This window comes from Phialemonium atrogriseum, assembly GCF_030411735.1.
Source record: "Phialemonium atrogriseum strain 8032-3 unplaced genomic scaffold QBC33scaffold_20, whole genome shotgun sequence".
NCBI classification, from domain to species: domain Eukaryota; kingdom Fungi; phylum Ascomycota; class Sordariomycetes; order Cephalothecales; family Cephalothecaceae; genus Phialemonium; species Phialemonium atrogriseum.
This window is the reverse complement of record NW_026848157.1, coordinates 524,457-544,365: the sequence shown is the minus strand read 5'-3', so window position 1 is coordinate 544,365 and position 19,909 is coordinate 524,457. Positions and strand designations below refer to the sequence as shown.

At 51.9% G+C, this 19,909-nt stretch overlaps 6 protein-coding genes and 1 non-coding gene across 7 annotated transcripts; 3 read left to right on the top strand and 4 right to left on the bottom strand.

Annotated features, from left to right (window-relative positions):
* Window positions 1–466: 466 nt before the first annotated feature.
* On the top strand, window positions 467–2,173 carry QBC33DRAFT_593528 (uncharacterized protein; the record flags this gene model as incomplete). Its single annotated transcript, XM_060431736.1, has 7 exons — window positions 467–676; window positions 759–786; window positions 849–1,023; window positions 1,097–1,233; window positions 1,328–1,361; window positions 1,436–1,631; window positions 1,802–2,173. Coding segments are annotated over exons 1-7 (1,098 nt in total), but the record flags the coding sequence as incomplete, so codon positions are not given.
* Window positions 2,174–2,235: 62 nt separating this feature from the next.
* QBC33DRAFT_545136 (putative amino-acid permease PB1C11.02) lies at window positions 2,236–4,469 on the bottom strand. Its single transcript, XM_060428537.1, has 7 exons — window positions 4,024–4,469; window positions 3,758–3,959; window positions 3,644–3,685; window positions 3,431–3,578; window positions 3,254–3,359; window positions 2,818–3,177; window positions 2,236–2,750 (listed from the first exon to the last, which is right to left on the bottom strand). Exons 1-7 carry the CDS (start codon window positions 4,374–4,376, stop codon window positions 2,345–2,347), a joined length of 1,617 nt encoding a protein of 538 aa, XP_060281534.1. The 5' UTR covers window positions 4,377–4,469; the 3' UTR covers window positions 2,236–2,344.
* A 1,879-nt stretch (window positions 4,470–6,348) lies between these two features.
* Window positions 6,349–8,017, top strand: QBC33DRAFT_176339 (Presilphiperfolan-8-beta-ol synthase). Its single transcript, XM_060422400.1, has 6 exons — window positions 6,349–6,675; window positions 6,734–7,182; window positions 7,241–7,397; window positions 7,456–7,545; window positions 7,598–7,631; window positions 7,690–8,017. Exons 1-6 carry the CDS (start codon window positions 6,521–6,523, stop codon window positions 7,981–7,983), a joined length of 1,179 nt encoding a protein of 392 aa, XP_060281533.1. The 5' UTR covers window positions 6,349–6,520; the 3' UTR covers window positions 7,984–8,017.
* QBC33DRAFT_545130 (S-adenosyl-L-methionine-dependent methyltransferase) lies at window positions 7,717–9,990 on the bottom strand. Its single transcript, XM_060428536.1, has 10 exons — window positions 9,728–9,990; window positions 9,486–9,634; window positions 9,354–9,395; window positions 9,220–9,289; window positions 9,134–9,161; window positions 9,044–9,056; window positions 8,892–8,981; window positions 8,409–8,751; window positions 7,873–8,346; window positions 7,717–7,807 (listed from the first exon to the last, which is right to left on the bottom strand). The coding sequence occupies exons 1-9, from the start codon at window positions 9,893–9,895 to the stop codon at window positions 8,116–8,118; spliced, it is 1,134 nt and encodes a 377-aa protein (XP_060281532.1). The 5' UTR covers window positions 9,896–9,990; the 3' UTR covers window positions 7,717–7,807; window positions 7,873–8,115.
* Window positions 9,991–10,812: 822 nt separating this feature from the next.
* Window positions 10,813–10,885, top strand: QBC33DRAFT_t55. The gene has a single exon. It is a non-coding gene; the product is annotated as a tRNA-Lys (tRNA).
* Window positions 10,886–10,986: 101 nt separating this feature from the next.
* On the bottom strand, window positions 10,987–13,669 carry QBC33DRAFT_176305 (heterokaryon incompatibility protein-domain-containing protein). Its single transcript, XM_060422399.1, has 2 exons — window positions 13,161–13,669; window positions 10,987–13,102 (listed from the first exon to the last, which is right to left on the bottom strand). The coding sequence occupies exons 1-2, from the start codon at window positions 13,600–13,602 to the stop codon at window positions 11,229–11,231; spliced, it is 2,316 nt and encodes a 771-aa protein (XP_060281531.1). The 5' UTR covers window positions 13,603–13,669; the 3' UTR covers window positions 10,987–11,228.
* A 2,914-nt stretch (window positions 13,670–16,583) lies between these two features.
* Window positions 16,584–18,681, bottom strand: QBC33DRAFT_612618 (general substrate transporter; the record flags this gene model as incomplete). Its single annotated transcript, XM_060432494.1, has 7 exons — window positions 16,584–16,714; window positions 16,771–17,001; window positions 17,064–17,656; window positions 17,724–17,863; window positions 18,001–18,122; window positions 18,193–18,399; window positions 18,486–18,681. 7 exons carry the CDS (start codon window positions 18,679–18,681, stop codon window positions 16,584–16,586), a joined length of 1,620 nt encoding a protein of 539 aa, XP_060281530.1.
* Window positions 18,682–19,909: the final 1,228 nt, after the last annotated feature.

Sequence of the window (19,909 nt, the reverse complement as noted above, 5' to 3'; positions counted from 1 at the left end):
GTAGATTGCGCAGAGAAAGATGGGGACCCACAGTATTCGGGGGCATGGTGCAACACACAACAACAAGGTGGATCTTGTACGATGTATGTGCAGTTGTAGTGCCGAGATCGACAACTCGGTCAGAAAAAACGGTGTTGGAAAGGCATGTATGCAGGGGGATGGTTTCACGCCCCTGGACATTAATTAAGGTGGGTTGAAGCTCTTGGCGAATTGGATCTGCAGAGTATCTCCGTTGGCACGCTGCGGTATGGACGAGAACGGGGACTTCCAGAACACGATGATATAATTTTACGCGCATCCGTTGGGCCGGACGGTTTGACAGGTTTACATATAAGATGATGCTGCAGGGGCAGAAAATTGAGACTAGATGTCGATCAGTTCAGTCTGAATAGATACAACCATGAGCCAGATTCCAAAAACACGTCTTCGATTTTTTTCTTGTCTGTGGTGATTCTCTTCAACAAAGCGATTGCTGAAGTGGCCTCTTGCTGTTGTATTATTACGAGAAGCTCTCGAACAAATGCCCGCAACGCCTTTCCAGAAGGAAGCCTGGGCCGAATACGGCATCGGCGTGTTTATCTTGTTCCTCCGGTGTTTTGCTCGGTGGAAAGTGGTGGGCTTCAGGGGCTGGCAAGGAGACGATTACTTTGCTCTCCTGTGTCTTGTATTCTGGACCGTAGGTTATTGACCTCTCCTCCCATGATAACTTTTTGACCAGGCCCGTTTGGTTGCCGCTAACGACGCATCAATACTTGTAGGTGGAATTAACCATGTTGGAGCTTATTGGTACGGCTTTGGGCCTCTCTAAGCTCCTGTGTAATCAAGAACTCCTGATGCTCACTTCTCAGCAGGTCAAAACGGGACCAATATCGGCGTAACAGACGACGTCGGTGTCACCCTAACCGAGGCGGAGATTGCCAAGCTCGAGTTCGGGTCGAAATGTTTGCTGGCAGGCTGGAACTTCTACGTTACACTGATCTGGTGCCTCAAGGGGTGCATGCTCTGCTTCTACAACCGCATCACGTACGCCCAACTCGCTCTTCGTCAAGAAAGAATCAAGTCTTGGTTTAATTGAGGTTTCTGACAAGCCATCTAGTCTCGGCCTCAAGCAACAGAAGGTGGTCAAATGGACGGGACTGGCATGTGTGCTTGCCTACATTGGCGTCATCGCTGTCATTTGGGGCCACTGTACACCAATCCAAAAGAAGTGGCAAGTCGTGCCATATCCCGGTGGTGAGTTGCATGAGTTGCATCTTCGGGCAAGAGTTCCCGTCCCGTGTCCCTCGGTCATACTGACTCAACCGAGACCACTGCACGCTTGATGTAGCGAACTACCTCACCCTCGTCGTACTGAACCTGTCGTAAGTAAACGACATTGCCATCCACTCCATCATCTTGTCTCCGTTGGCGGTGCTTTTATTAACCGACTGCCTAGCACCGACTTTGTCATCGTCTGCATCCCACTGCCGCTGCTGTGGAAGGTCCAGCTCAGCATAAAACGGAAGTTGATCATTGGCGTGCTACTCTGGTCGGGCGTCTTCATCATGATTGCGACCCTCCTGCGCTGTGTCCTGTCGCTCAAAGATATCAACGGCATCAATACCAGCACCATTTGGGCCATTCGAGAAACGGTAAGTAATTACACCCCTGTAATCTCCGCCATCGTTCATTCTCGCGCCCCCCTTTTGAGCACAACCGATATTCCCATTCCGTCCTCCTCCCTCGCCCCCTTCTCGCACCTTTCTCTGCTTCGGCCGTTGCAAAATATGTTACGCAACACTAATTCGTTTCCACATTGCAGTTTGTCGGTATTTTTGCAGTCAACGCCGCCAGCATCAAACCCCTTTTCTCGACCTCACGGTGGCTCAACTCGAGCAAGGGAAACAACAGCAACAGCAACAACAATAAAATCAGCGGCAATACGGACCAGTACTCGCATCCCTTGGTCACCATTGGGCGAAAGAGCACCAGGCAAAACTTGTCTTCGGAACAAAGGCACGAGGCGGACCTGGACGGCAACTCGAGCGAGGAGCACATAGTCAAGTCTTCAGAGTATGGCGGTGGGCTCCAGAACAATATTCGAGCCGGGAGCACGGCAAGCGGCCAGAGTGGGCATCCGGATGGAATTGTGGTTACGACAACGTACGAGGTCAGCCCGTATAAGTCAACACTCGATGTTTAAGACCGTGGGGCACCATGTATCTATCTACCCGATCACTCCACACTGAACTATCCTTCATATATTTGCTTGATTGGGCTGCATTGGGTATCGGTACTGGGTACTGTCTGAAACTGGACTATCTACAGCTGGCCAGACAGGCTCAAATCAACTCCCACATATATGTTAAAATACCCAGACCAACGCATCCTTCGCCTTTCTCTTCCAGCCTTTCTCTTCATCCTTCTCCTGACCCACAACATATGTATCGGTATCCAGATCCATTTCAGCCAAGCCGACGATTTTAGTCTTCTTGACTAGCTTCCAGCCCAAGTACATAACCAACATGACCGGCAGTTCGATGTAGAAGCTCACGAAGCTGACACCGTCAAAGGTGGGACTGAAACAGCTCCAGCCCTGGATGAGCACAAGAACGCAGTTAAGAATGACGCAGAGGTACGGGCCAACGGGGTACGTCCAGTTGCGGAAGGGGAGCAGGTGCGTCTTGCCCTGAAGTTCGAGGGCAGCGCGGAAGCGGAGAGAGGTGATGCCGATGGCGATCCAGCTTAGTTGGTTGGACACGCCGACGATGCTGCGGATGGGTTAATCAGGATACAGCCTGAGGAGTTGGGGGAGGATTCGCAGAGTTAATGACTCACTTTTGCAGCCAGGTCCATAACTGACCCGCTCCGATGAAGCTTGCCCCGAAGCAAAGACCGCTGACGAAACCAGTAAAGAGGACGGCCACCCAGGGTACCTGATTCCGGTTCAACTTGCTGAAGAATGAAGGAGCGTGTCCTTCGACGCCGAGTGTGTAGAGCAATCTCGTCCCAGCAAACAGGGCATGGTTGCCGGCGGACAAGACGCTTGTCAAAATTACCGCATTGATCACACTCCCTGCAGCGTGGGCACCGGTCATCTGGAAAACAATGGTGAAAGGGGAGGTTCGGGTCTCCTTGGCATCGAGGTTTGGGTAGTTGTAGGGGACGTTGAGACCGATGATGATGATCGAAATAACGCTGATCAGTGGAATGGATGGTCAGCAGGTAGCACATTAATTCCTTAATTAACGGCCGTTGAGGAGAGGGAACTTACTAGAATAAGAGTATTCGCCAAAAGACATTCTTGACGACTCGGGGGATATTCTTGGCCGGATTCTTCGTCTCTCCAGCCGTAATTGCAATGGATTCCGTGCCGCCGTCTGGGTAATTACCGTCAATGACCACACACCTAATTACTGATGTCGGGATGCACATGTTGCACGGGACTTACAGGCAAACGATGCAGTTACAAAGACAGATGCAAAGCCACCGATGCCATCAACAAATGGAGCACCCGGGAGTCGCCAGTTCTCGCCTCCTATATAATGGTGGTCGATATTCCCACCGCAGTTGACTGCTATTCCCATGATGATGAAGACCTGATTTGATGCATGTGAGCAGAGGAGAATAGCATATCAGGATTGAACCTGAATCTCAGACTTACAATGATTGTGATGACTTTAAGCAGGCTGAGCCAGTACTCGACCTTTGAAGATGAAGATGAGCATATTAATACAACAACATCAACAGCGATGCAGGAACATGGATTGTCTCTTACTTCGCCGTACGCTCTGACAGTAATGATGTTGATGCCAATCAGAACCACCCAGAAAATCAAGCTGAGCGCCCACCCTGGGAAGTTATCTGTCCAGTACTGCAAGATCAACTGCAGAGCAACCAAGTCTGCGGCGGTGGAGACGGCATCATTGAACCAATAGTTCCAGGTCAGGGCGAAACCAAAAGCATCGTCGACAAAGCGCCTGTTCCGAGGAAAGAGTCAACAAGGGGGTTATGAAGGATCTCTCGAGGCATAGTCAAACCCACCCAGCAAAGGTGCAAAAGCTACCAGCGACGGGAATAAACGCCGCCATCTCCCCGAGGCTCAACATGGTGACAAACACGATGGCTCCAACAATGATGTACGCGATCAAGATGGATGCCGGCCCCCCGGTAGCCAGAGACCGGCCCGTGCCCAGGAAGAGACCGGTGCCAATCGTGCCGCCTATGGCGATCATCTGGACCTGACGAGCGGAAAGCGCACGGTTGAGGAGGTCTGACTGGATGGGATGGCCGAGCCCCTCATGGCCGCGTGCTTCGGAAGGTGGGCCGTCGACGTCTCCATACGCCTTGCCATCCTCTTCGTAGCCTGGAGGCCCCGCCGTACGATCGTTGGACATTCTTTCGATGACGCTCCGGGACGGATTTTTTTTGGGGGCATCGAGGAGGAATGAATAACAAGAGTTTGTTTGTCTGAGGGGGTAGGGTGGTATTTTGCTCGAGAATCAAGTTTATATGGCGCCACCCAAATTGCGTGCTCAATGACGGCCCGAAAGGTAAAAGGCCCGTGCCTGAGAGATCGGCCGCTCCGGTGCTCAACGGGCAAGGTGCGGAAGCAGGGATTCGCCTCGGCGCGGCGCAAAAACCCAAAAAGGGAAATGTTCCCCCCACGTCGTGCTGTTGATAGGCACAGTTCCTGATCTCCGCATGCATTTTCTGTTCCCGAGGGCCGTTTTGAGGAAACAATTCAATCCGGCCGACTCCATGAAGAACACAGCGCCCATTACCATCTCAAAGGTCTGTCAACCAATTGCGGGTACTTGGGACGGGCTGGTTGCTGTCTTTAGGGGCAGGAACTCGTTGTCGCTCAGACACTTCCATGCAGGGTCGAAAGGGGTTGAGCAGCTACTAAGCCGGTAGTAGGTAGTGAGGTCTATCTTCCAGTCTTCAGTTCCTTCGATTCCCTGGACAGAAATTATGTAGTCAGTGAAACAGAAGTGGCACGATGAAAGGTAGTCAGATATAGTTCATTGACGATGATCTTGAAATCGTAGTCGTGAGCGAACTTCTAGGGTATCGTTGGATTTGCAGATTCAGTATTAGGCGTCGAGTTGCTGCTGAAAGTAGGAAACGGCTTTGAGTATGAGCTTGGCGGTAGATGCTCGCCAGTCATAATTAGGATCTCAACCGGGCACAGATCTATTAGCAAGCCTCGTTTTTGTAGGTGCTTTGGCTCGCGGGGTCGTCGCCATGATGGGGTTGGATTTTCGTGACTGATGGCTAAGGAAGCTGGAAAAACTTGATCCAAGGCGCTACTCTGGAGTATGTAGGGTTCTCATTACGATGGTCCTGATGTGGCGGCCTGAGGGGTTTCCAATATTTGTTGAAAACCTAGTGTGCCTCTAAGTTAATGTTGTCAAGTGGATAGGTAAGGAAGGTTTGAAAACATTCGACAGCCGTGCGCTTATTGGATGGACAATCGGGAGGGGATGCATCTTTGGTCATCAAACTCCAGTGAAATCATGGTCTAATGTGGCGGAAGAAGGTTGACTGTAATTCCGCGGACCACCCCATATAAGATACCGAAACAGGGTAGAGTCCAACAACACGCCGTAGTGTCTGCTACCTCGCTTTCCACATGTTGCTCCATGATGCAGGACTAGCATCTGCAGGCACCTGGACCAGCTGATACGACATCGACTCCATCCAGTTGTTGAACATGTGAAGAAATATACGACTTGGAAACCCGCCACATTTGCAAATAGCTCTCATAGGACACATGGAAAGTAAACTTTACTTGGCTAGATGAGTCATTGTGTCCAATGGGAGGGAGTGCATGGAAACACTGACAACGCGCATATGTGGAAAAGGGGAAGGGGAAACTTGAATTGCACCTAGCCATAAATAGGCTTCCTATCCTCTTAAAATGCCGCCCTCAAGAGCTACCCTTCATGAATCCACCCTATTTGTCCCTTAGAAGCGTTTATGGTACAGTCCTTCCATATAACCAGTCACGACCATAACATACGATTGGCCGATTCCAGCGATGAAAAGGGCAGTAGCAGTCTGGGGGAATTTGTTTTGGGAAGGCAGCAACTCTATTGAGTGAAATGCGTCCTCCCCAGTCTACAGAACACACGCTTTTCTCCCATAATGCCACCCTTTTGCAGCATCTTCTAGGTACATGCTTCGATAGGTAGCTCCACTTGTCTGCCGCGTGACTCCTCAGGTGACCACCCTTGTCCTTACCACCTGCCTCCCCCTTCTCTGCTTTCGGCCACACTGACTATCATCCATCACTGACTGTCATCTAATCACTGGCTATCATCCAATCACTGATAATCATCCGATCACTAACTAATACCGGCTTTGCCCCAAGGCTTCGACGGATCCGTCAACAAAGCCGACGACAAAGAACTGACCTGGCCTATAATTATATATAGCCTTCTCTGCTCTTCCTCTTCCTCGTCTTCTTCTTCTTCCTCCTCATCTTCTCCCTCTTCCTGGCCACCACCAAATTGCCAATTGATACTTGGCTACCGCAATGCCTCTCTCGGCCACTCGACAAGATTTACTGGTCAAACTCAAGGGCCAGTGCCTTGAGATCCCCGACCTTTCGTCGGTGTTCAAGCACTGGCCACTGGATATTAGCCCCAGCCTTGAAGAGATGAGAGCACTCGTTCCTTCCAGAATTGACAGGTATGTAACCATGATCAAGGCACTCGTGATTGTTAGCAAGGAACTGAGTGGAGAACAGCATGACGGACTGCCCACGGGACCGAAAAATCCTCGAGGGGATTGACGCTGGATTGTTCACTGCATCTTGGTGGCCGTTTGCCAGATTGGAGCGCGCAGATATCCTCTCGTGCTTGGCCCTTTGGGTATGTATTTCCTCATCCACTCTTCTGTTCCGTCTTACTCACATGTCCAACAGCTTTTCATCTGGGATGATGGTAAGTTCCGCCGCCTCCAATCCGTCCGGAATCATCCTGATTGGCCATAACACATGTGTAGAAACCGATGCTGAGGTCGGACCTCTCGCCGAAAATTTCGAAGCCGCGCAGACCTTCCGAGAGACCACCATCGCTTACGTGAAACATTGCCTCAAACTCTCAAACAGCACGGAGGAGGTTCCAAGCCCATTGACCAAGATCGTCGCCTCTTTCAAGGCCATTGGTGATGCAGCCTGTGAAGCCTATGACCTCGGTAAGAGCTAATATTGACTCCCCCCCGATGGATGCCATACTAATGCAAGGGCGCAAAGACCATAGAAAGATACTCTTCCGCGAGCTCGAGGCCTTTGTAAAGGGCAGCGAAGTGGAGCAGATCTTCCGCCTCAGCCCCGAGCTGCCGACGGTGGAGGCGTACATGGACAATCGACTGAAGACGAGCGCGGTCAACATTGTCTTGTTCTTCATCGAGTAAGTTTCATTTGATATTTGACAACATACCGTAGTAATTGCTGACCAAAAAAAATAGATATGCGTACGATATCCAGTTGCCGGTCGATGTCCTAACAGACCCAGACATGCGCACCATCTGGGATAAAACCAACTTCATTGTGTGGACGTAAGTGAGATGATTATGGCAGATAATGGATAAAGCTGACACTTCATCACAGTCACAACGATCTCCTGTCTCTCAAAAAGGAGGTGGTGAGTATTTCCTCTGTTCGCTGGCATGCAAAGAGAATGGACACTGACTCCTATCCAGGCGCAACAGGCTATTGACAGTCTAGTCCCATTGCTATACTTCAAGCAGGGGAACATGAACCTGGTGGTCTCACAGGTTATTGAAATGACAGAGAAGGCAGTTCGGGATTTTGACTTGGCTGAAGCAGCGTTGGTCAAAAAGGTTTCTCATGACGATGGCATGCTTGCAGATGTGAAGACATACATTGATGGATGCAGACGAGTCTGCACTGGGAATCTCTTCTGGAGCCTGCTTGCTGGCCGCTATGAGGTCTCTGACATTGCAGTCGGTGGTTGTGTCACCACTCATCTGTAGTTCGATATGGCGTGTCAAGACACTGCCAAGGCGCCAAGGTCATCACGGGAAAGGGGGTCAGAAAAGGATTAGCAACCGACAAGGAGAAATTGACTAAGGTCTTGCTGTCTGAAACTACCCACAAACGTGATTTCAGGCTGGTTTTCGACCCCAGACAACCTTCTGCCGGTAGTATGGCTGGTACTTCCCTGACCGTATCTCACGCCGGAGGTGCGCAATGTAGACCTGAATTTCCGTTCTCGTCCAGCCCAGCGTATTGGCCATGAATAACACATAGCCCTCGATGTCTGACTCGAGAACAAGCTTGCCGTATTGGCCTAGCTCCTTCATATGCGGATCTCTAGGCCAGCCGCCGAGCGGAGTCTAGTTGATAGAACAATTGTTAGCTTCTTGTTCACCTGCTCCGGGCGTGCTTGTTTGCTTACCTTGAAGTTGAACTCTTCGATATCGACAAATCCCGCCTCCTCCATGGCCTTCCTCTGTGTGCCGTCCTCAACAACGGTAAATGTGTTCCCAAGCTTCTTCCCACCCTCGATGTAGAACTTGCCCCACTGCCCCATGGCCGAGGCCTCAGTGACTGTTCCGTTGTCGCTTTCTATCAGCGACGAGGTCTCGAAGCTTTCCACCCACCCTCCAGGTCGGCAGCACTTGAAGGCTTGAGCCAAGAGGGCTGGCCAATCGGGGATGCTGCCCACCAGCCACCGCATGTGGATGTAATCAACCGAATCAGGGGGGAAGGTCCAGTCGTGAGTACAGTCTTCGATTTCACTAAATGGGGATGATTGGTTAGTCCTGCCTTCTCGTTGTTTCTCTCTGTTTTTCCCTCCCTCCTCTTCTTTAACGCTCGTGGAATAGATGCGGGAAGAAGCTAATTATCTGTCCGTTTATCTTTGCTATTACTGACGTACAAACTCAGGTTTGGTGGGACCCAGGTCGGTTGGATGGGTGAGATGTCCGTTCCGATGACCTCCGCGCCGGGAAACGCATCGGCAAAATCACTGGATACAGGTAAGCTAGGGCATCTCTAGGGCATCTTCGATTGAATGTATGTACGACATACATGGCCCAAATACCTGATTGATTACATAGGCCTTGGTTAGTTCGTTGTATCGAAAGGGGTACATCTCTATTCTTGTCGTAAATATCATACCGGTTCCAGTCCCAATATCGATTGCTTTCTAGGTCAGACGTCAGTCGCAAGAAGACCAGCTCGGTGGATTGGGATGAGTGCCGTACCTTGATTTTATCTTTATCGAGAGGTGCCAGGAACAGTTTACCCCCGCAGGCGAGAGTGAGGGCGTGGTGGCTGGTGTCCATGTCAGCTTCAATCCAATCTCAAGGTAGCCCAAGACAGTCAGTAGCTAGCTTACTTGATATCCATTGATTCATTCTGTGGTTCGTCGTTGGATGCCCTTTTCGAGCCAAGCCACCATTGATTAGCCAGTATTATCAGTCGAGGACCGTTGAGGGCCGGACGACTTGACTCGGGATTGAGATCTTACCAGTACTGAGCATTCCCTATCTCGCTGTGATACGTTCGACCATGGATTTTCCTATATTGAAGAATGGTGGAGGCGATGGATGTAGTCGCGGACGCGATGTCGCTTCCGAGAGCCGACTCAGCATCGTCGTCATTGTCGGCGCGATCGTCCTAGATGCAAGGTTGTTGTTTAATTGCCCATCCGCATGCCATGATGGGATTGCTACCGTGCCAATTAAGAACTGCTCTCCTCTCATTACATACCTGTGCAGCCCGTGTCCAGTGGCCGGCCGGAAGAATCCCAACAGAGGTCGGCTCCGAGCCTGCCGGTGGCGCACCAGCAGCTCCTGCCTGAGCGGGGTCTGCGCCGGGCGAGAGCGGGGTTGGGCGCTCGCGTATCGCGGCTTGCTCGGCGGGTTTCTCCTCGGGCATTTCAGTCAGGGTTTGGCGATATTTTAAGGAAAAATTACTTGGTAGACGAAACGAATGGGTTTCTTGTGAGGAGATGATGGAAGCGAAGATGGTGGACTGGAAGAGATAGTCGGTGAAGGGTTGATATTTCGACGAAATATGTATGTACCCATGCACCTCCCCAAGCGATGCCAAGCGATGTCATCCAGATAATGCCAGTTGGACAGGGCCATCCCATGCTATCCCGGGCTAGCCAATGACCAAGGTTGGAAAGAAGATCATGACCCTAATCCGCCCACTTTTTAGTCAAGACTCCAACCCTAGACGAGCTAGTCTTTTACGAAGTTACCGCCATCTCCTCAGAGAGTGCTTTGCGACCGAGTGAGGACTGCATGGGCGGGACCAGCCACTAGCCCGCCCATCAATCAATCTTCGGCACGGTCCGCAGAGGCCTGCAACTTTGGTTACTAGTTCGTTTCGTGAACAAATGTGAGCCAACCGAGTATTAGGCGAGATACAACGGTGTGCGTGCATTATGCAGCTGCCGAAATGGCAAGGCCCAACAATGCTGAGAGCAAGGGAAGCTTAAGAGAGTCTCAAACACAACTATAAAGCGCCTGCCGTAGCGGACTTGCAGGATGCATCGGGCCAAGTCGAAACCCACTCGTGCACATGAACGTTCCACGCGCTGCCTCCTCCCCTGCCAAGAGTCGAGACTGAGTTGCGAGACGGCACTGGGATTAGGATTTGCTGAGAGCGCATGGGTGGGAGCTCGCGTGGGGACTTCGCCTTTAGCGTGGATGGAAATGCCGCGAGGGGAACCTAGACTAAAGTCATGGTTAGGGTTGAAGTTTTCAAGCCGCCCCACCTGCAAATGGGGTCTTTCCAGGCTGTAGTCTTTAACTCCAAATTGCAACGCAGTTCAAACATAATCCAATGCCTTGCTAGCTCAATCGGTAGAGCGTGAGACTCTTAATCTCAAGGTTGTGGGTTCGACCCCCACGTAGGGCTCAATTCCCTGCGATACACTGGCAACAATGCCAGTATCTTTTTTATGTATTTCCTTCCCCCCTTTCCCCCTCATTCCCCGCACTTTTCTTATTTTCTCTCCAATTTTTTCTTGTTTTTTTCAACCCCCAGCAAATGGTATATACTCGATGTCTTTACTACTTAGGTGACGTTAACTCTTACCACTGCATCCGAGGACGGAAGACTCTTAAATCCATTCTTGAAGACTGCTTATTGTCTCACCACTTTGTATCCCAAGTCTCCGATTTGCCTGCAATACCAACAGGTCAAACTCTCCATCCGTCATCGTGTCCCTTCTCTAAGAACGGCACAAAACCAGCCTGTCTTACACCAAGACGATCTCTCTCATCTCGGACTCACTCTCGAGCGCCAACGGGTCGTACGCCAGAATATTTAGACGATCCACCTCGTGCATGTCGCCATCTTGTAACGGCCGCCGAAAGCCCGCTATTCCGAATTTGTCTGCCCGGCCGTCGAGCGCCAATTTCATCGCCTGCCTCCGCTCTTTGGAATAGACCTTCCGAAGGAGACATCCGTCAACGAAGCCGACCCTCTGGTATCTCTCGTCCTCGCCCACCTTCTCGACAATGAGACCGAACCTATGCTCTATGAAACCGTTCTCCAGGATGAAGGGCAACCGAGTCAAGAAGATCACGAAGAGTTGACTCCGACCCGTTTTCCAACGATCCATCCAACCCATCGTCCACCCAGACTTCTGCTGTTTGGTACGTGGTTTATCGAACCCACCCTCCACCCAAATCTCGGTCGTTTCGTGTGGAGTTTTCAGCACCAGCCCGATATTTTTGTCCGCGAATGGAGACCGACCCGGTTCTTGTCCAAAGTATATGAAGATCTCCGGGGGATCATCTTGACGGGGCTCAATGGATGCGATGGGGAATGGAGCTGCACTGAGTCGCAAGCTCCCCCCCTTGAGGCGCCCGTGTGGATCAAGGTCTTGGAGCTCGAACGTGTGACTAACATACGTCGCCAGGGGTTCGAAATCCGACATGCGTCTCCAGCTCGCCCGGTCTTGCCACCAGGTGTAGATGGGGAATCGAAGAGAGCCAACCACGGAGGCCCATGACCATGACGGCGCAATGTACTCTTCCGGATGGGAGAGCGTCTCAGCGCCCTGGCTGCCACACCAGGTCAGGCCTTCGATCAGGGCGCTCTTCCACAGACCTGCTAGGTACTCGTCTTTCGAAGCCTCGGCTGTGGCCTTGGCCAAACCAGCCAGGGCCGGCAGGCGATCCGAGGTTTTGGTGATGTCCCGGCTCATATAGTTTTCGACCATTCTGTACCAGTCTACATGATTGACATCCTTCTTGCAATCGGTCTGGTCCCTGCAAGTCCTGGCAAGAACCGAAACAGGAATGTTTGCCGTCGCGCAGATCCTCAACAGACGATCCCCGTCGCGCCGCATCGAGTCGCCGTCCTCGCTCGCACTCACCTCATTGCAGTCCCAGAACATCTGCTGCGTCCCATACAGGAGCATCCGACGGGGCAGGTACCTCTCCTGCAGGCACCAGGCGCGCTTCCCGAGAGGCTCGTGGAAGGTCGGGTCGACGTCGGCGTTGGTCCAGCGGATTGCCTCCGGTGGCTGGAGCTGAAGGACCAGGCTTCCTACTGCGTCCGGTGAGGCGAGAGTCGCCGTGTCTGGCTGGCGCCGTGATCCGAGAAACCCTTGGGCGTCTGATTCCCCACGAGCAGCGCCGAGGACAAGGTAGGAGTCGCGGTATATCGCGGCCATGTTTGCCGATTCTACCTGCCAGTCGCGCAGGTCGTCCTGGATTACACAGAGGGAGTCGATCCAGAGGTATCGGATGCCCAACTTTCGGACAACGGCGACGGCGTCTCTAAATGTCTGTGGAAGGATGGATATCTCGATCCCATTCTTGTGGCTCTGCAACGTCGAATGCGTTGTACACAGATTGCGGCCCTTGCCCCAACAGTGGCTCAAAGCGATGTAGCGGTTGTCGCCAGGGTTTGGGGAATCCTTTAACTCCTGAAGTCTGATCTTGTCGGGGGAAACATCCTCAGAGGTGTCCAAGTAGCGGGTCGGCAGCTGGGCGGCCGGTGTGATGCACGACTTGTGGTTGCTGTCACAGTTGCCAAGCCAAGTCCGCGAGATTTCAACGCCCTGAGCCGAAAGGGGATCCGGGTCAACAAATCGATATAACGGCACGGCAGACGTGGAACCTGTGTACTGTATCAGCACATGTCGTTTTATCGAGACACAGCGGCCAGCGTTGCAAACCATCATCGCAGGTGATTCTGAACAGAGCGATCACTTCCTCATAGGCGTCCCAAGAAGCACGTGTCTCTACCTGACAGCCGAACTCAAGGAAGAATTGCATCTTGTGATAGCCATCATAGTTAGTTTCGCTGCGTCGGAGCCTTGCCTTTATCAGGCCACCCTGGTAGGCGGTAATAGCTAGGATGTCCTCGTAGAGGTCCTCAGGCGGGCTGGGGAGGTCGCCCGACACCAGCGCTGACTGGACAATCTGAGTGCGGTGCTGACGCCAGCCTTTGATGACCAGAGCGCAGAGACTGCAGCTGTCTGAAGAATCATGGATGTCTTGGAGACGGCCATGCCAGCTGCCGACCTCGCGGACGGGTGGCTCCTCGGGGGTTTCGTCTTTCCATCTGGTCAAGGCCTCGTAGACGCCGACATTCTTACATTTGTTACAGAGCCCCATGCTTGTGTGCAACAGGTATTTTGAAAGTTGGAGGACCTAGGCTCTGTCCTTCGTTCGCTCAGCTCTGATTAATGGTAGTTTGAAGTTGGAAGAAATTGAGGCTTATAAGATGGGTAGTGCGGGGCCTGGTTGAGGCGCAGTTGCAGGCAGCTTGATGCCCAATGAAATTGCAGGGTCCCAGCCAGGCACGGGCCACTCGCCCTACAAGGAGAGGAAAAGAGCCCCTATTTCGCCGAAAGGGACTCGCTAAGAGTTGCGCACCATGGTGAGCTGACTTGACTCCAAGACTAGGACCGGGGGAACACACAGTGATTTTCATCTCCATCCCACCCCGCCTCAGGTCGGATTTCATGCCTATATGTCTTCGTGCTTACCTTGAGCTCGAGTCCGACCGAGATGACATTCCCTGCTCGTGCTTCTATTACTCTCCTTCGTCTCCCCAACTCCTCGTGCTAGACTCCTGATAAAAGTCAATCGCAAGTGGGCTATTTCCGTGGGATTGGAGGGAACTCTTAACTCGCTGATCTTCTCGCCGTGGTGCTGGGGTATCAACGCCCAAGCGAGAATCTTGTGAGTTGTAATGTAAGCACTGAGAAAAGAAGGGAAAGGAAGCTCGTAGGAAATGGCTCTACTTCCAGTCAACCTCAAGGTCATCGCGTTGATGCCTTTGTCACTGCTCAGTGGTTTACACATTCCGTCAAGAAGGTAGGTAATTCTTCCAAAGTTGGACTAGCTAGGTAGGACTAGCTAAGCCCGTTTCTTGACTCTCACTCAATGGAACACCAGCATTCTCGAGTGCCTCATACGTTGTCTCCAAAAGAATTCGTTGTTGCGGATCCGTCTGCTCGGCTTCCGCCGCGGAAAAGCCGAAGAACCGAGCGTCAAACTCGGCGATATGTTGCGTGAGAAAGTAGCCTTTCTTGGTGTTGAGTGCTTCCCTGGCTTCTGGGCCGGGATGGTAGAAGGATTTGGCATTCCAGCGATCCGGGGGAATCTCTGTTAGTCCTGTCCGACTTTCCCTCAAGAGATGCCAGAGATCTTCTGGACTGCCGACACCCCCTGGGAGACGACATCCCATGCCAATAACGGCAATGGGCTCAATATTGTCCATGATGACGAGAAAGAATCACCTTGGGCTGGCATTACAAAGATGGACACCTCAGTGGGAAACGAAAAGGGAAATGGGAACGTCGACACATAGAACAGATTGTTATAATAACTTCGTCAATAATACACTAGAACTTCAAGGAGTTCGGTTTCGCCCACATCACAACCCCACCCCTGATGCTCCGGGGAAGTTGTGGGCGCACCACATGTCAACGGCGCTGCGCATACCGCGAGGCCTGTCTATTGTCACTACGCATCCCTAGCTGCCGACTTCAACCCCGAGGGCGTGGGACACAGTCTCAACATTTACCGGAGTCTCTTCTCCTATGGTTGGGGACTGGACTCCAGTCCACGAATACAGGCTTATCCTGCAGACGGGGGTTCAATCCTGAATCCTGCGGACAAGACGAGGGTTGAATCCTGCGGACGAAGATTCTGACCGCTGTGGTTTAATTATCTTGGCGTAAGCTTTTGTTTTCCAACTACAGCGGCGTATCAGAGTGTAAGCTAGTTTCCATGGAATGCCAAGCCTGCAGTTACCTGCCTTCTTAAGGCTAGATTACCGTCGATCCGGGGTCTCGGCCCGGCACTCTGCGACTCCGTGTTCCCGGAACTGTCGGAGTTGCTTCAAAACTCCGCAGACTTGTCCAGACTTTGATATGAACTATGCAGTATGCAATTCTAGGCTCAGCATGCATTGTGCATGGATTTGGCTTTTTCCGGGTATCACGTCAGATTACAGATAATTACAATTGGCTTGCTCAGTACTGGGTATGCAACTGCTCCACCCCCAGAACAACCCCCACATCCAGCCGATTATGCCAAGTGCTTACAAGTGCAGAAAGCTTACAGGATGGAGACGGACATCAGCAGCTTGTGCCAAGCGCTTGACGAAGAGAGCTAGGAACTGGGGGGGTTTAGTTCTAGCGTTCTTTCTCCCCCCAGCTTTTGGTTGTCCCTCTATGGGACCCTACTCGACTCTGGCCCTTCTTTCCCGGAGGAAGCTTGCTCCTGTCTATATTTTATCTCGGACAAAATGGTCACGATGTATTACCTCTCAGCACCTTTGTTGATTTGCATTTGCATCGTAGCTATTGCGGCCGCGGTCATCCGTTCTCTCCTAAGCAAGACCCGCAGAGAGTGACCATGGGACGGGTTTCCGCTCGTGTCAGTCAAAGGCGAGACTCCCTAGGGGAGTTTTGCGTTGTATGGCAGGGAAACTCTAGCAAAAAGGGCTACAGGAGGTAATTATGTGCAAGGCTCACAAATAATTACAATTGCCTTTCATTGCTAATGGTTGCACCAGTTATCCGGAATGTCTTTAGATATATGCTAGACCGCGAACTTGAGCGGGTCACTGGTCAAGCATTGAGTTTAGAGGCTTCCAAGAATATGAAGATCCCACTATTCCATTATCCAAGCCGTGGAAACCCGCTGTGTCTTACAGTGCTTCGTCTCGTCTTTTTTGTAATTCGTTGATCATGCTGGATTTAGATGTCATTACCCCACCCGCTTGCATGCTACTCGTCAGGCCTAAAAACGGCAGGTTGACTCGCTCAGAGCGACGCGCCCGAGTCAACACCGTCTATTCGCATTGACCTTACATTCAAAAAAAATCCTGTCCTATCTGTTGCTTTCGGCCGCACTCATAAAAGGTCCACCGTGTCACTGAGGCATAGCGCCAAAGCTTCAGGTTGGAAGGAAGAGTGGGAAATGACAGCGTCAATTGCATGTCTAATCTCATGCTATTAATCTGTGCGCCGAGTATGGTCATGAGTTTGCAAGACCTCTCCCAGAAAGACTCCTTTTCTGAATAAAACAAATCGTTCGCCTCCGTGGCTTGCCCTCTCCCAACCGGCAACTCTTCCCCCGTCTTAAGCAACGTTCTTAATCTCCGGCGGTTGTTCTGGATGATCACCCTTTGCCGCATCGGGGTTGTTCCCGAAGTGAATCTGCTTTTCAACAGCAGCAACGGTTTTCTCATTGAGGGTATTGTCCTCGAACACTGTAGTAGCGGCCAGTCAGCACAGGATTCAGGAATAAAAGGGTTATGGGACTTACGGAAAGTCAGCTCCTCCAAGGTACGGCCGCTCGTCTCAGGGTATAGCAGGTAGATAATGCAGAGCTCGAAGAAGATCCAGCCGCAATAGATGGCGAGGTATTTCCAGGCGATGGCCGAGAGGGCAATCGAGTTGACGTTGGTGGAGAAGAAGCCGGCAAGCTTGCCAAAGATCTGCTGAACACCAATGCCGCGGCTCCGATGAGAGTAGGGCCAGAGCTCGATCAGGTACGCTGTCTTATGTTAAAGATTTGGCGAGAATCGGGGGTATAACCCCATCGGTAGACAAACTTACTATATGTGAGAGCATTGTTTCCCATGTTGTAGCAGGGAGAGAATGCAAAGTACCAAAACAAGGCAGAAATGCCAGCAGCCATGTTTTTGGATTTAGCAGCCTGAGCAACCTCCATCCGCTCAAGCGAGATGGTCATGGCAATGAAAACGAGCATCATGGTAGTAGCCGAAAGCATGTACATGTTCCGGCGCTTAAAGCGTGTGACATAAAGCGCAATGAGGGTTCCGTTGATCAAACCCCAGCAAGCATTGGCCACGTTAATGCGTGTCTTGGCGTAGTTACTCGTGTAGCCCATCATGTTAAAGAGGACACCAGAATAGTAGCTGATCAGGGTGTTGCCAGAAAGTTGGGTGAAGAGGCCGATGAAGATGGTGATCAAGAATCGGCGGCGCATGCCAGTAGTCCTGAGGATGTCTATCCAGGATTGCGTCGAGACCTCCATCTCAGTCTTGATCGTCTCCCTGATCTGTGCAATTTCTGCCTGGACGAGGAGCGAGTCGCCCTGGTTCTCGGCATGGTACTTGATGAGAATGGCTGCAGCCTCGTCATCCCTATCGTGAGCGATGAGATAACGTGGCGATTCGGGCAACAGGCTATAATCATTGGCAATCAGCTTCGATTAAGCTCATTTCAGGTACCAGGAATAGTCGCCACACTCACAAGACGGTACAGATCTGGAGAAGAGACGGGCAGATCTGAAGGAGAGAAGGAAGACGCCACGCCCAGTTGGTTGGAATATCCGAGGTGCCCATGGCAATAGCTGAAGCAAGGATCTGGCCAATAAAGTAGGAACTATTGAACTGTTTGACGCGAAATTGGTTAGCTTTTGAGTAAGAATGTTGATAGAAAATGTCTCCCCGGGGGGAGAGATAGGCAGTTGGCTCCTGAGATTTCAGGGGGACTGTGGGTCATGAGTGTATAATAAGTAAGTAATTACCAATGAAGTCAAAACAGGGCGCTCCTTGGGGTGGCCAAGCTCGCCGATCAAGGCAGAGCCCGAGATGATGCAGAAGAGAATGCCCACGCCGAGGATCATGCGTGCAATGATATACATGGCAACTTCGGGCAAAGTCGGGTTAGCAGACGGCCAAAGCAAAGCCCAATCAAACCAGCGTCGTGTCATACGTACCGTGTTGAGCAAAGCCCTGTAGAAGCGCCCCAAAGACCATGATCCCGGAGCCGAGCATGATGGACCACCGTCGTCCGTAACGATGGGCGAACCATGGCGCAATTGGCACGGCGAAGATGGAACCAAGCTGGTAACACGAGTTGACAAATCCAAGCAGGCCGGGTTCGATCGCGAAATCATCGCCAACCTTGCGCCCGCCACCGAAGACTAGATGCGTCTCAGTCAGCGTATATTCACACACACACACACACACGGGTCGGACAGGTCAGGGAGGAACAGCCATAATTACTTACACTTATGGAAGGTTTGAGAGAACTGCAGAGTGTTGATAAGCTGCGAGTCGAAACCCGACGTCGCCTCAACACCCATACAGCAAAGGAAGAGCCATAGGTACATAAGACGGAGGTTCGGCTTCTTGTACCATGGCACCTTGTCCTCCTCGACCAAGCGAGTGACGATCGGGTCGGCGGCTGTGCCTACATTCACCATCGTTGCGACTTTGGATGAGAGCTGCAAAAAATATGGACTGCGAGAGTAGGGGAAGAGCAAAAGAGCACGTTCCGGGGCGGGCCGTTGCAGCTACATAAACAGTTCTCTTCTGGCGAGATGCACGCGCCCCCCTACCCCCTCCATTCGTGGGGTATGATGTACATACCCCATTGCGGATGACACGGCACTAGGCTTGGCACCTGTAAACGGTGCAGCTAGGGTGCATCGGTCCGCTCACCGATCAAAATGGGCCAGAGTGCGGAGCGCCAAGTGCCCGGGGTCTACGCGCTAGACGCCAAGCTTTTGGCAGCAAGCGCGCTTGGCTTGTACTATAATGTTTTGGAATCCGTGTAATTGGCTCTTCTGGGAATCAGCTAGTACGAGCGCACAGCTCATGGAGGCAAGAAAAGTTCCTGGGGTTGAACCGGCCCGAAGCTAGAAGCCAGGCCTATTGTAGAATCTAGACCAGGAATGTATTCCTTCGCCCAGAGCAATCAATACTTGTTGTATACGAGTTCTTGAAAGTATCCAATGGCATGCAGCAATATCACGCTCCGGGTAATATGATGGGTATTTGGCTAAATGAGCCCGGTGCGCGCCAAGTCCCCGACTGGGGGACCAAATGCTACCCACACCCGGCAGCATTACCGATACGCTGCACAGAAGAAGTGCGGGGAAGTGACCTGTCTCCATGGGGTACAGGATGGAGACAGCGTGCCCTCATCCGTGGCGGCGGTAAGTGCTCCTTCACCAATGGAAACGACGCCTATGCCAACCACATTGGCTCTGTCATGTACCTGCCGTCGACATGCATGCTACTATTACATTACACGCCCGGGAAGGACCTCAACTGCCCCGTTTTAGTATACGCATAACTGCGGGATTTGAGTCTTGGTGCAGGGGCCTGAGCGTTGCAGTGAAGCTACTCGCACATGCTATTCCCAATGGCAACACCAAGGCCGAGGCTAGTGAGACCGCTGATAAGATGCGTCATCAACAAGGGCTTTAGGTATGGCAAGATGGGCAATCCCACTCATGACTGACTGACTGGCCACTGCCAAAACACTGTTGCGGAGGGGACGCCCACCTCAGCATTGCGCGCCGCCAACGGCAATGTCAAGGTTGTGTCGGAGCTGATTCTCCAAGAAGCAGGCGTGCCGATTCCAAGAGCGCGGGTTCACGTCACTACATCTATGATCTCGCCATCAAGAACAGGTACGGGCACGGG

Coding starts and splice junctions, on each gene's coding strand:
- QBC33DRAFT_176339 (XM_060422400.1), top strand. CDS start 6,521: ATGCCTCTCTCGGCCACTCGACAAGATTTACTGGTCAAACTCAAGGGC. Junction 7,398..7,455: donor ATTGTCTTGTTCTTCATCGA/GTAAGTTTCATT, acceptor CAAAAAAAATAG/ATATGCGTACGATATCCAGT. Junction 7,632..7,689: donor TGTCTCTCAAAAAGGAGGTG/GTGAGTATTTCC, acceptor ACTCCTATCCAG/GCGCAACAGGCTATTGACAG.
- QBC33DRAFT_176305 (XM_060422399.1), bottom strand. CDS start 13,602: ATGGGGCTCTGTAACAAATGTAAGAATGTCGGCGTCTACGAGGCCTTG. Junction 13,103..13,160: donor CAGAATCACCTGCGATGATG/GTTTGCAACGCT, acceptor TACAGTACACAG/GTTCCACGTCTGCCGTGCCG.
- QBC33DRAFT_545130 (XM_060428536.1), bottom strand. CDS start 9,895: ATGCCCGAGGAGAAACCCGCCGAGCAAGCCGCGATACGCGAGCGCCCA. Junction 9,635..9,727: donor ACTGGACACGGGCTGCACAG/GTATGTAATGAG, acceptor CCTTGCATCTAG/GACGATCGCGCCGACAATGA. Junction 9,396..9,485: donor ATAGGGAATGCTCAGTACTG/GTAAGATCTCAA, acceptor TGGCTCGAAAAG/GGCATCCAACGACGAACCAC.
- QBC33DRAFT_545136 (XM_060428537.1), bottom strand. CDS start 4,376: ATGTCCAACGATCGTACGGCGGGGCCTCCAGGCTACGAAGAGGATGGC. Junction 3,686..3,757: donor CTGTCAGAGCGTACGGCGAA/GTAAGAGACAAT, acceptor TCATCTTCAAAG/GTCGAGTACTGGCTCAGCCT. Junction 3,178..3,253: donor TGGCGAATACTCTTATTCTA/GTAAGTTCCCTC, acceptor TCCACTGATCAG/CGTTATTTCGATCATCATCA.